This window comes from Bacillus rossius, chromosome 16, assembly GCF_032445375.1.
Source record: "Bacillus rossius redtenbacheri isolate Brsri chromosome 16, Brsri_v3, whole genome shotgun sequence".
Classification (NCBI taxonomy): Eukaryota; Metazoa; Arthropoda; class Insecta; order Phasmatodea; family Bacillidae; genus Bacillus; species Bacillus rossius.
Genome location: NC_086343.1, coordinates 28,521,514 through 28,536,137, shown reverse-complemented (window position 1 = coordinate 28,536,137; position 14,624 = coordinate 28,521,514). Strand labels below are relative to the sequence as shown.

Genomic DNA, 14,624 nt, shown 5'->3' with positions numbered 1-14,624 from the left:
GCAATAATAAATTATTACTGCACTGTAGCATGTTAGAATAGAATTTGCATGATGGTAAGACAAGTACACACAATATGGTGACCTCCAGCAGACGAAAACATGATGGTGGCAATGACCACTAGCATGTACTGAACATAAAATGACGGATCCGTGATGGACATCAAGGTCAAAGTCAAAGATCAATGTCGAGGTCAAATTTCAAGGTTAAGGTTAAATTTCAAGGTCAAGGTCAAATTTCAAGGTCAAGGTCAAATTTCAAGGTTAAGGTCAAAGGTCAAGGTCAAGGTCAAAGGTGTGGTGACGTCATACCAGCTGATGGTAAATACCTTGTTATTGGTGGAGGTAGGTCAGTCTGAAGGTGGCTTCTGTGGAGGAAGGATCTGTTGATTTTATATTTTTTGCCCTCGCCGGTTTCGAATCAAGGACGGGAATCGATATAAACAGAATTCTATTAAGTTAATTTTTTGATGAATTTTGAACTTTTTTTTCATTAAAATCGGATAATAAATAAAGATTTTCAAGATGGCGTCTAAATTGAAAGATGGCGACCATAACGATAATTGTAACATTAATAGGACCCAATATGGCGGTCTTAACGAAAAGTGTAAGAATGATATGGTACTCAACCAAGATGGCGGGTGTAACGAAATATGCAACATTTATATAATCCAAGATGTCGACCGTAACAATAACTGCAACAGTGGTTTTTAAGATTTTTATTTAATTCGATTATTTAATTTTTTTAATGATTTTTAAAATTTTTCCCGATTTTCTAACATAAAAAATTGCGGATTTTCAAGATGGCGATCGTAACGAAAATTGCAACGGTGACGTCACGATTCGAAGTTGGTGGAAATTACTAGAAATACAAAATGGCAAATGGATTAGCATGGATTAACATATGGATTAGCATAGATTGGCATATGGATTAGCATAGATTGGCATACAGGTTAGCATAGATTGGTATACGAATAAGCATAGATTGGCATACGGATTGGCATAGATTGACATGGATTAACATATGGATTAGCATGGATTAACATATGGATTAGCATGGATTAACATATGGATTAGCATAGATTGGCATACTAATTGGCATAGATTGGCATAGATTAGCGTAGATTGGCATAGATTAGGTTAGGTTAGCATAGATTAGCATATGGATTAGGTTAGGTTAGGTTAGGTTAGCATAGATTAGCATATGGATTAGGTTAGGTTAGGTTAGGTTTGGGTAGGGTAGGTTAGGTTAGGTTAGGTTAGGTTTAGTTTAGTTTAGTTTAGTTTAGGTTAGGTTAGGTTAGCATAGATTAGCATATGGATTAGGTTAGGTTAGTTTAGTTTAGTTTAGTTTAGTTTAGGTTAGGTTAGGGTAGGTTAGGTTAGGTTAGGTTAGGTTAGGTTAGGTTAGGTTAGGTTAGGTTAGGTTAGGTTATGTTAGGTTAGGTTTGGTTTAGTTTATTTTAGTTTAGGTAAGGTTAGCATAGATTAGCATATGGATTAGGTTAAGGTTAGTTTAGTTTAGGTTAGGTTAGGTTAGGTTTGCATAGATTAGCATATGGATTAGGTTAGGTTAGGTTAGGTTAGGTTAGCATAGATTAGCATATGGATTAGGTTAGGTGTGGTTAGTTTAGTTTAGTTTAGTTTAGGTTAGGTTAGGTTAGGTTAGCATAGATTAGCATATGGATTAGGTTAGGTGAGGGTAGTTTAGGTTAGGTTAGGTTAGGTTAGGCGTGCGAAGGAAGTAACTACGGGCTCCGACCAACAGCGCTTCTCTGCTGTGAAGTATTAGGAGATCAGAACTTGAGAGGAGGTAGTAATAAAAACTTGCCGGTGCCGTTGCGCGTCGTGGAAGTAGAGCGCGCCAAAACACACGGTTGCCTGGCAGTATGTATCCGGCGTTCATAACACGTGTAGAAGTAGGCTTATATTCGTTACCTCCTGGCTGTTTATTACCGCCTAATACTTTTCATAGCGAGACGTCCTGGCGAGCTGGTCTGTCCGTCCTCCTCCGTTCGTTCGTTACGTAACGGGACATTTTTTCGTGCGTAGATGGCTGATGAACGTAACGGGACACTTTTTCATGTGTGCATGGTCGAAGGAAGTGACGTAATCCAACATGGGTGATGAAGCGAAGCCTTAAGGTGTCTGGATCGGATCCCCGATCCCCCTCCCCCCTCCCCTGTCCCAGGATGAACTATATACATCTACTAATAAGATCTGTTTTGGTTTATATAGGCATTTACTAAATATTACTTAATGATTTTGTTGCTGTTATTTTTGACTTTACAAACATTATTCCACTGAAGATGACCCATGGCATTACAGCCGAAACAAAATAACAATAAAATTGTTGACCTTATTTGCTATACTTAATACATTAAATCTTGTTAAACAATAAACCAAATGGGAGGCCCCGGGGCGAGATATTATAATAAGTAACAATGGTTATACTTGACTGAATCTAAGGTCATTTGGTCTTTTAACTTTACAGGCCATTGAATATTGAGCGCGCAGGCTCTTCATAAGACAAATTATAAAAAAAATTACATTTACTCGTTAAATGAATAAAAGTGTCCTGAAATTGGTTGTTTAGAATTATAAATTATTTTGTGGTTTTTCCACTCAGGGAAAAAGATGTTGAAAGCTGGAACTCTTGAGAAATTCTCCGATTGCAGGAGGCGATGAATTTCGGTGAACTAACTCATGAACTGCACATTCGGGAGTTGAATTTGGAGAGGAATTTCTCGTCCTAATCCTTGATCCACGCCTGTAACCAGTATTCCCATCAAATTAGGTTGGTTAACAGGCGGCTGATGTTGGGCGAAGTTAAGCCCAGGGGAACAGCAAAAGGAAAAGTGTGTGTGGGGCGACGAAACAACTTACCTAAGCTGCGGGGTGGAGTAGATCAGGTCGGTTCATGGAGATGGCCAGGTGATACGCGACGCGGAAGTTCGCGGTCGCCATTAAGAATAATAAGTTAAGACAAAAAATCTATTTCAAAAACTAAACTACTACTTCGGGCAGCTAAAAAATTAAAAATTTAGTGCTAAGGCATATGGCCTTGTCGATAACCAACTACATGCTTTAGAGAAAGCCGTTCACGACTTTTCAGAAGCGCCTTGTCTCGGGCTGCGAAGAGAGATCCGCCCTTACCGCGTGCTGCCCACCGAATCCTCAAAAATGGTGCCGGCTCGCCTAATTAAAACTGTCTTTGGTCGCCTGTCCAGGGGAGGGGCTTCGGAAAACCCGAAGAGAACCCGAATGGTTCCGATTGGAGAAGCCGCACTCTAGCGCGTCCTGGCGAGTGTGCACAGAACTACAAGCCCTAAACGACCTCTCGACTTGGATGCAAGTCGATCCTTAAGGCCTGGCTTGGATAGGAGGAGACTATGCTGTCCTCTGGCGGAAAGGCGGGGGATTATGCCTGGTAGTTGGCGAAAGTCCCGCGAGATGTCGTGTGTGTGTTCCATCTGGGGCGCGAGGGGCTGTGGCCTTCATTCTGGGCATTGGCGCGGCTGTGGGTTATGACCTGTGTGGACCAGAAGAACAGGGGGAGGGGGGGGGGGGGCTACGACCGGTGACTGACCCGGCCTGGGAACAGGATGGTCTGACACGACGCTACGTGTGTTGGGCTGATGAACGGAACACTGTTTCGTGAGAGGGACAGCTAGCTTCAGCACAGCTCCGAGAAGAGGAGTTAGCATCTTTGGGAGCAGAGAACAGCTTTTCTGGTCACGCTACCGTCTAGGGTGAACAGCTCGACGCGTGACACCTAGCAGGGTCCAGACGAGACTATCGCTGGCCCAGCATGTCGCCAGCAAACCTCAGCCTTAATCGCTGGTAACGGCATTGGGAGCACTGAACTGCTAAACAAACTAACCTGTCGGTACACTCGACTGAATAAATATCGATGAGGGAAAAAGAAAAAATAAGCCAGTGGGACATCATATGGAAGATAAAGTAAAAAAGGTTTACAAATTCGTAAAATTAAGTAAATCGTACATTTGTGCCTGAAATTAGCACTAAAACGGCACAAAATGAAACACGAGCTTGGAGACATTCATCTCTCCACATCCATGTGTATGGGTGACAAACCGAAGGCCTGGTGAGCCTTCAGGGGTAGTAGGTGTTGTAAATGTTGGCAGCGGCGATCCCTTAGCAGCATGTGGAAAGATTCGCAACATCAGAGGCAGCATCAGAGATATGGGGTGGCAAGACTTAGTAGTATGTTGGGATACAGACAACTGGCAATTAACATCTTCAAAATAGTTTTTTTCTACTGCCTATTTCCCCCGCAAATGCCAGTATGGAAGGGAATAGGGCTGTTGACATGACTTTCAAATAAATGAGTTTTTTTTTATATGCAGGATGGCGATGTTCTTCAGCTCCGCTCTGGCTGACGTGGCGCTTTTCCTGGTGACGTGCTACCTCCTGGTGCGGCTGTACATCGCGCATGCATTCACGTACTGGGAGAAGCGCGGGGTCTACCACGTGAAGCCCACATCAGTGTTCGGCAACCTGAGTAACATTCTGTTCGAACGCGAGCACACCTCCGAGTGCCTGGAGCGTTTGTACAAAGAGAGCGTCGGCCAGCCAATGGTGGGGCTGTTCGTGATGCGGCGCCCCATCCTGATGGTGCGAGACCTCAGCCTCCTTCGCTGCGTCTTCGTGAAGGATGCGCACGTGTTCCTGGACAGAAACAAGCCCAACCCCGTGACCGACGACCTGTTCACCAGGAGCCTGTTCGCGATGACTGGTCGGCGGTGGCGCGACCTCAGGATCAAGCTCACGCCGACCTTCACCTCCGGCAAGATAAAGAGGATGTTCCACCTCATCGACGAGTGCGGCAAGAGGCTGCCGCCGTGCATCGAGCTGGAAGCATCGAAAGGTAAACGCACGACTTCGAAATAGTGTTTGTTTACCTTTCGTAATGCAGGATACATTGGCGTAGCTGTGTTCATAAAGTTGGGGGGGACAAATAATGATTTTGATGTCATGTAAACCCATTCCCCTCTTACTAAGACGGGGGTCCGGGGGTCCTCCACCGGAAAATTTTGATTTTAAAGTGTAAAATAGCGCTTTTTAAGCAGTTTTTGTATCTAACCATTGGATACATCGATGTTAAAATTATTATTGTTTCCTTAAGAAAAAAATTGAGAGTGAAGAAATTACAAATAAAGTTGGGCATAATAATATTATAAAATAAAAATATCATGGTCTAGAAAGTTGGGGGGGGGGGGGGGGACAGTCCCCTCCACCCAAAAAGTTCAGGGGGACACGTCCCCCCTGTCCCCTCGGTTCCTACGCCCCTGGCAGGATAAGATATGTTTGTGGCGCCAGAGTACTAAGCCATCTTAGGTTTGAAAATTTTATGATATAACTCTTAATTTAAAACATTTTTCCTAATTATTTTTACAACATAGTATACGCAACAACTTTACAGTCCTTACTGTACTGTTTATACCTAACAAACATGAGCCTGATTTTAAACCACTTGGATAAAATTATTTATTATTTCTAATAAAACTGTAGACGACACAGTAGCTACGTTAGATCTTGTATATTGACATAAAAAAAAGGGCTGGAATATAGGTGCTGTGGTTCGTCTCAATATAAATTTGTTTCCATTTTTTAAAAATCTACATTAGGTAAGTTTTGTATTATCTCCCTTATTGTATTTTGATTTGAGGCCACGTCTGCAATTGCTTGTTTTTAGGCAAGATGAAAGTGCAACAATCATGCCCAAATAATAATAAAAAAAAGAATAGTTGAAGCCCTAACCATTCTTTAAATCTTTTAAACACATACATTTTTAATAACTGAATGAACCATAGATTAATAAATAATGCAAAATATTTAAAACGAGTCAATATTATAACTCGCCATTAACTTTATATTTTTACCGATAAAAAACCTATTTTCCGAGTAAATTCACTGATTAATTCGAATATATTAGGCATAGAATTGACCAATATTTTTAATCTTTAATTTTGAAATAAGTAGTTTTCATGTAATTTTCGGATCGCTTCTTAGTGCCTCCTTCAAAATTTTTATAGGATCATCTGTTTGGATGCACCAATGCATTTATATAACTTCTACCTACGATTGCCTGGTACTGTGTAAGTAGAAGGAAATAATGTAATGGCTTACAGTGTATGATATCAAGCTAAATGCTAGATAGTTTTTTTTTTAAAGACTGGGTTTGTTGACTGCCAGGCGATGCTGTGGCGGTGAAAGAAGTGATCGCAAGGTACTCCACTGACGTGATCGCCTCGTGCGCCTTCGGTGTGGATGCGAACGCCCTCGCCGACCCCCAGTGCGAGTTTCGGGCCGTCATGAAGAGGATATTCGAGGTTTCGCCCTGGAAAAAACTTATTGGTGTGCTGTTCTTCGTGGTGCCATCTATACCGAGACTGCTCAAGCTGAGCTTCATCGACGAGGGCGTCTACGACTTCGTGCGCAGGACATTCTGGGAGGTCGTCGACTACAGGAAGAGGAACAAGGTCGTCCGCGACGACTTCGTGGACCTCCTAGTGCAGATCAAGCGGGAGGGGCGGGTGCGAGCCGACGATGATAAGGATGCGGAGGAGATCCAAAGAGACAGCGCCTACATGGACAAGCTGTCTAAAACAGACAAGTCCAGTGTCGGTGAGTAAATCCATGAGCTCTGTACAACGGATGTATTGAATTTTGAAAATTCGTATTTTTGATGTATAACATCTTATCTCTTGGTATTCAGCATTTGGTGGGAATAATTTCGTGAATGCGATGGAAATCAGGGAATGGAAAATTGTAACAACCATCGCACTGCCACCTGTGGCGGATGACGCGAACCAAATTTCACAAAGACAAAGGAAAACATTTTATTTTTTAATGTTTAATCAATTTTTTAACAAGAGGGAAATTATTTTAATAAGATTGTGATGTCGCTGGGGCTGATACCGTTTTGCATGGTAACAGTCCCGGCTACTCAGATATGTGATAGAGGTGGTTGAAGCCTCGTGGCCTGAGGGATCTAGCCCAGTGCAGATGTGTCACTCTCCCACTCGATGAGCACCCTCCCACTCAGGAACTGTCCCGGAAAGTACAGCAGGTTCGTGTTGTTGAACCAAATGACGAAACTGAGAAGCTTCCTCGCCATGTTTATGTCCCGTGTCAGCTAAGGCGTACGTCCACTAGCACGTGCCTCCTGCATGTCTGGTGTCTCTGCTGCCAACAACACTCCACACTCGACTCCTCCAGCAGCTGCAAGTTGGTAGAGACATGATGGCTGTGATGACTCCAGGGACACTCTGCGACATGTCTCTCTGCCCGCCAGATCCTCTCTTCCCTCCACACACCCCCCACTCTCCCTGCGCGTCTTCCGTCCGCATTCCCATGCCTTTTTATCCTTTCTTTCATCCCCCCTTATCATCTCTTTATCCCACATGCACACTGGTTTTGCCATCGGGGCAAACAGGTGGCAATGTGCAACAATGGTCTAGGCGACTGGAAGGAGCACTTGAGGCGACATCAAATGCCCCCCTCCTCCAAGGCAGTTTTGCCCATTATCACCTTGGTCACACACAAAGCATAACAAAGAACTCGGGCACCTGGGTATCACCTGGTCATGGGAAGTACTGAAGAAGGGCCAGGGCCCTATGTTGTTAGGTGGAATGGTGGGGTGCCACAGGGATTTCGAGTTCGCCTTGCTCAGGGTCGCTATGAGAGGGCTGTACCCCACCTCCAACTCCATCCTCATCAATGGAAACTATGACAATCCTCACTGGGCCATTTGGATCACCGAGTAGTTTGGGTGAGTGGTGGGTTCAGCAAGGGCATACAATAGAGTATGTTTCCTCCATGGTGTCCTCGGGAATCTCCACTATCGGTATTGTATCTGAGACTGGTAAGTTGGGGTTGTCAACATCTGGGGCTGGTGTGATGATAGGCCCCTTGACCTCGATTGGGACGTTCGAATCATCCTTACCATTGTAGTGACCTTTCCTGGGCCTGGGTGAAGGGTCCTTGGGAAACAGCCTATCCATCAGCTGCTCCAGTTTGTGCAGTATCACGCTGCCTCACTTAATTTCACATGATGAATGGTTGGCACCACAGGGCATGTCCCTCTTTGTGGGTTCTAAGATCGTGTTCAAGGTATGGTCCCTCTGGAAGGCTCTATTCCCAGCTGGTTCGGCTTCAAGTGGTGCAGTCTCATTGGACTGGCTCGTGCACTGAAACTCTGTGATACTCCTGCTGGGTGGTACTCGGAAGCCTCAGGATTCAAACCCGGCCTGGTGTTTTCTGTGACCTCTATGCTGGGGACTAGCTCTACTCCTGAAATCTCGGTTATGCTGTGCTGGTTCGTTTCAGGTTGTGCCTGAGGGGGAGTCTCCTCTGTGTTAGATTCAGGGGTTTCAGGGTGGATACCCATGTGGTTTACCTTTGGTAAGGTTCTGGTTTGCTTGGGTTCTGGTGGGATCGGCTGATTTCGGTCGAGCTTGGGTAAATATCCCCTTGGTGCTGCTAGTGGTAGCTCAGGTTTTGTTGTGTCGTCGACTAGCCGTATAGCATGGCGGTGGACCTTGGCTGTCCTGCTGTTGGCTGTTCTGACCAGGTAAGTAGTTGTACCCAATCGAACTACTACCCTCCAAAGTTCAGACCACTTGGGCACTTGACTCGCACAGAATTTTCGTCCACCAGCTGACAGGTAATGAAGCTTAATGTGGACAAACTGCCCTGGGGCGAGTTGGAAGGGCGGAGTGGTGGATTGAGGGGTTTGACAAACTTGAAAATGGGCTTGTAGCTGCTGGGCCTCAGCTCACTGGGTCTCTATTGGGGAAAGGTCCTCGGTCCCGATGGCACCCATTTCGCCTGACAGAACTAGGTTAAGGCCTTGTAGTAGCTCAACCAGGGAGTGGCCCATGACCATATTGGTCCTGTGCCATATAAAATATAGGAGAGTGGGGAGGTGAATATCTCACTTGGTATGGTCCTCATCTAGGTGGATTTTTAGTTGAGTCTTAATGTCCTGATTGCATCTCTCCTTAGGGTTTGTCCATGTAAGGTAGGTGGGGGGGGGGGGTCTGTCCATCATAATAAAATACATCGGTAATTACCACATTGAACCACTTTCCGCTGGTGGTATGAGGATAGGTACCCATGATATCTATTGTATAGTTTGAAATGACGTGTCTGGCTGCCTGGGAACCTGCTGTTCCACTCTCAGGCCTGTGTACCTTGCACTGCTGGCAATGCTGGCACTTTCTCACATAATGTTTGACCTCTGCAGCAATCCCTTGCCAGTGAAAGACCCTGCTGACTTCCCGTAGGATTTGCTCTGCTCCGGGCTGTTCTGCAAGTTCATGAACATGAAGGAAATGCAGTACGGTTGGCTGTGTGGCATGGGGCACGTGAATATGACACCTACACTTCCTTGTCACCACCTCTGGAGCAGCCCCTCATAGCTGTGCTGGTAAGGGACGACTCGAGCGCCACACTCAGTAAGTCGGGCTCAGATACTTGGGTCACTCTGTTGGGCATCGCATATGTGCGCACCTAGGTCGGCCATGGTGCCGATAGTGGTGGGTGGTTCGGGTGCATTCGGCCCACACAAGGTGTATAGCATGAAGGTGGTGGTGCTGGAGTCTGAGTGGTAGTGTGGTGGACAGGGGGCAGAAGGTCGTCCCACACCTGGCTGTTGTGGAAGGTGGTGTCAGGATCAGAATTTCTGGAAAGTTCATCAGCCAGCTGTTTTTCCCGGCCAGGGACATGCTCCACCATGAATGAGAAATTTTAATCATCAGAACCAATCTGGTAAATTTTGACTTCCCTTCCTGAGCTGAGTTCAGCCACTTGAGACAGCTGTCTGTGGGGAGGGTGAAAGGGCGCCCCCTAGATATGGTGCCAGTACAGCTTGAGTGGCCACACGACCCCGAGGCACTCCTGCTCATTGACATGGTATTTCCTCTCAGCCTGACCAAACTTTGCACTAGCATATTCAATGACACGGCACTGGCCCCTTACATCCAGCTGAAACAGCGCAGTTCCCATACCGTACTGGCTGGCATCAGTCTGTAAGAACAAGGGCTCATCTGGTAGCAGCCGAAACAGGTTGTGGCAGTTGCGAAAATGCTTTTTGACCAGCTCCAAGGCCTGGTCAGTGGCCTGTGTCCACCTGAATTTTTGTTTGTAGAGTAGGTCGGTCATGGGTGCTGTGATTGTGGCAAAATGGGGAATGAAGGACTTCAGCCAATTCAATATACCCATGAGTTTCTGGAGCTGTTTCTGTGTCTGTGCACCTGCTTGCTCTCGATGAGGGACAGCTAATTGGGCAGTGGGCGGCAACCCTCGGCATCGACTACGTGCCCAGGAACTCAATTTATGCTGCTCCAATGTGGTACTTCTGTGGGGCGCAGGTAAGCCCATGCTTGGCGAGCCATTCAAGGACCAGGGCGAGGTAGTGCATGTGGTCCTCTCACGAACATGACCAAATGATCACATTTTCCAGGTAGGCCATGGCAAACCTGCCAATGTAGCCATCCAGGACATAGACAAGCATGGTCTGGAAGGTCACAGGGGTGTCCATCAGACCGAACGACATCGCAATAACTGGAAGTGCCAGCCATCAGGGCCTATGAAGGCGATCATGGGGCAGTCAGAGAGGTGTACCAGCACCTGCCAGTAACCTGACATGATGTCCAGAGTAGTGAAAATAGAGGTGTCTCCAAGCCCAGTTAGGGCATCAGTTATACTAATAAGAGGTAATGGTGCCAGAATGGTGAGACGGTTTATGGACTTAAAATTGATACAGAACCTCAGAGTCCCATCCTTTTTGGTAGCCATGACGATGCAACTTTTGTAGGGGAAGAGCTGGGCTCGATGACTCCACTCTCCAACATCTCCTCGATCTGCACCTCTATGGCCTCCTGCTCTTGGGGCCCGAACCCGAGAACCTTTTCAAAGGGAGGTGTATGAGGCATGAGAGGGATGCTGTGATCGGTTTTGGTTGTCCTTCGAAGCCAGTCTGCTGCTGCAAATACCTGTGGATGATTACTAAGCATCTCATTTATATGTGGCAAATGTTCTGCTGGAATGCTATGATGGAGCCCATCCAAACCTGTAACATGACGGTGAGGATGGGGGTGGCCGATGGAGCCCGTACACCATCCAGCGGCCGCAAGTACCCAGGTGCATCTGCTTGGCCCAGACCTCGATGGTGGCATCCACCTGAGCCAGCCAGCCAGGGAGCTCCCAGGATTAGCTCCTCTCGCAGGTTGTACACTATTAAAGCATCTGTCTGACTTACATGGTCCCTGATGTTAAGTGTTACCTGGGCACACCCGGTCGCGGGCACACTAGCTCCCTTGGTGGCCAGTAGCATGGTCTCCATACCAGCTGATCTATTCGCCTCAGGGACGCCCTGTTTCGGACTTAAGATTTTAACCAAATATTGAAAATTTGAAATTTTGAAATTTTGAAAAGGACTTGAAGGCCACACGAGCTGGGCGCCAATTTGATGTCGCTGGGGCTGATACCATTTGGCATGGTGACAGTCCCGGCTGCTCAGATATGTGGTAGAGGGGGTTCGAGCCTCGTGGCCTGAGGGATCTAGCCCAGCGCAGGTGTGTCGCTCCCCCACTCGATGAGCACCCTCCCGAGATATGTGTAAAATAGCTATCTAGAATAGCACCCGTCTACTTAAAGACGGTTAGCAAAAGCAATACGATGACAAATAGCGAAGCCAATAAATACATCACAGTATTGAACATACGAGTGAAGTCACTATTATTGTATGCCTATCCCATATAAGGATAGTAATAGTGACGCTAAGGTAACTGTTTTCAAATGGCAAAGCAGAGCGACTGGAACAAAATTTAAAATAAATAAAGAACGCTAGAAATGCTTGACACTTACCTTTATACTTGAAAGTAGCATTTTTATATCTTTAATAAATTTTTGAATTTTCATCACGAGATGATGCTTGCGATTCCAGTGGTCCGTGACCGAAGTTATTGTGTTCCCACTGATCTATCTAGCTGAAGCAAACTGAACAAAATTTAAAAATAATATTTTGTGCATTAATAAATACTTTTGGACCTATCCCGTTTTAAGAGTGTGCAAATAGACTACATGAAAAACGTTTGTGTTTTGTATGTGCCCTATCTAATTTTCCAATTATTATAAAAAAAAATTCTAGTTCAGATATGAGTTCGAATGGTAAATCAAACTTTATTGCAACTCAGTATTTCATTAATTTGAATGGATTATTTATTTCTATTTTTTCTTCTACATAGTGGATTTTTATAATTTTTTTCTGTTGCACAGACTGTGTAATAAGCTGTGCCATTAAAATCCAAGGCTATAATTACTCTTTCAATATTCCAAACATATGTTTTATTTTGTAGGCTATTATTATCATTCACGTAGATCCTACACACTCGAAATAACTTAATTAATCATTGGTTCTCTGTCCGATGAGAGAAAACTGCCCAGAGCTCACTATTTGTTTACATGTGTAATTGACATTTTAGGTGAAGCTTTCTCATTTAATAAAACATAGTGCATGAGAAGTGCACATAGCAGGTGAGCGCACCCGTAAGATATTTTGAGGTGTTATAGTGACATTAAAAATAGTTTCAATGTATGTGTTGCAGATCTGGATGACAACGACATTCTAGCCCAGGCGTTTATTTTCATCGTTGCTGGCTTCGAGACGTCCTCCTCTGTTGTAACCCAGGCTCTGTACGAGTTGGCGCTACATCCAGACGTACAGGATAAGCTGAGGCGGGAAATAAGAACAGTTCTCAACAAACACAGCAACAACGTTACATACGACGCCATCGCTGAAATGCATTACCTGGACATGGTGGTTTCGGGTGAGGATCTGTTACTTTCACGCAAGCGAGATTACTATTCACAAATGTTTAGTGTTTTTTCAAACTGAAACTGTGTTCATGCTAAAACTAGCTAAAAAAATAATGTGGAATTTGCGAACGCAAGGACGCATGTAACTACATAACATCTGATGTTCTGGATTAGCTAGACATACTTACCTATTACAAAATAAATAATTTGGTCTACGAGCCTTATATTTCAGTATATTATTAGAGTGTGATAAAGAGCTACAGGTGGGGTCAGCCATCTTTAAATCTGGTGACCTTGACCTATGACATTAACTTTGAGTTTTGACCCTAAAATGTAATTTATCGACTAAAATTTGATACCTATACTAAAATTTGTTAAATTTTTAATCTATGTAATCAAAATTAATGTAATGAAGGTATTTATTTCGTCTAACACTCCGTAATCCCCCTTTTCAGCCTCAGCAAAAGCAATTAAAAATAATATGCTTATAAACCAATAAAAATAATTAAAAAATGTAAAATATAATTTAATCAAAACATATACTTCATGGACATCAGAGAAACTGGGCTAGAACTGGGCTTATCCACCAATATACCCACATCTTCAAAACATGCTCTATCTCCCTCAAGTCTTCCAGAGTATATAAATGTAGCTCCAGCTTGGGTGGCCATTCCCCCAAACTCGCTCCATCTCGCCTAACTCATTTCTGAGACATTCACGCCACTGCCTGCCGTAGTTGTCCGCTTTCCCGCAGAGTACTCACTTTCAATAACCCAATTTTCGATACCATTTTCAAGCCAAAAACCGATATCTGTGGATCAGCCCCGTTTCCTTTGTTGATGTTTCTTTAATAGATTGGTTTAAGGTTGCGGGAGTTACTAGCCCACAGCCGCTCTTAGTGGGGCTGCCAACCTAATAGCCTCCAAGCCTGAAGCTTACTGTTAGGGTAGTCTAACTTGGTCTTTGAAGATCCCTCTTCACCATAAGACAGTGCTTTTCCTCTTTACTGAACCCCAAGAGAAGCGGGTTGCCTCCTACCGCCAAAGAAACTGACCGGCATAAATAAAAATATTTTTTTCTCAACCTGAGACCCCTTAATAACCCTGATTATTCTTGATCGGTCGAGGATTTATCAAACCTCTACTAGCTATCCAGGCTGCTCACAGTATCCCATCGTCACAGTGATGGAGATACCTTGGGCTATTATTCCGGAGGTAGCACCACTGCCAGTGCGAGTCCAAAACCAATTTGATCCAGAGCTTGAGAGAACCTCAGCGGGTCAGAGATTAGCCCGCACCACTACCAGTTTATCAATGCACTTATGGGTTGACCAGACCGCGAGAGTTAAAATAGTTTAAACTATACTACTGCCCATGAAGGTTACAGCCGATTAAGGCCTGGTTGTGCCTCAGACAGATGTAACAGGCTCTTGGGACCTAATGACCTATAAGCTCAGTAGTCTAACTCCCAGGCAATGTTTCAGTAGAATCTGCTGTTGCCCGCAGATTCAGCACTTTCAACATTTACTGTACCCCTTCAGGCCGGGGATCTACAGGCAGATCCATATTCGGTGATCACCGTTGGTGCCGTGAGGAGTCAGAGGGTTGCCATGGGTGTCGATGGGCCATTTATTCTGAACACGCACTCTTTCCGTGTACCTGTTGGCTTCTGTCTCGGACACTGGAGCGGAAACATCTCCAAAATCTTAGTGACAGGCCTCTTCTCCCAAGGGAATCAGGCTCACTCCCAGCAGCTGTAAGATAGCGCTATGATTGCGC

At 44.9% G+C, this 14,624-nt stretch overlaps 1 protein-coding gene across 1 annotated transcript in view; it reads left to right on the top strand.

The window, feature by feature from the left end:
• The window catches only part of LOC134539885 (cytochrome P450 6k1-like), a 42,315-nt gene that overhangs the window by 14,334 nt on the left and 13,357 nt on the right, over nucleotides 1-14,624 (top strand). Inside the window, exons 2-4 of the mRNA XM_063382234.1 lie at nucleotides 4,368-4,888; nucleotides 6,217-6,648; nucleotides 12,636-12,857. Of these exons, the coding sequence (XP_063238304.1) occupies nucleotides 4,369-4,888; nucleotides 6,217-6,648; nucleotides 12,636-12,857 (1,174 nt within the window). The 5' untranslated portion in view covers nucleotide 4,368. The remainder of the gene's footprint in view (nucleotides 1-4,367; nucleotides 4,889-6,216; nucleotides 6,649-12,635; nucleotides 12,858-14,624) is intronic.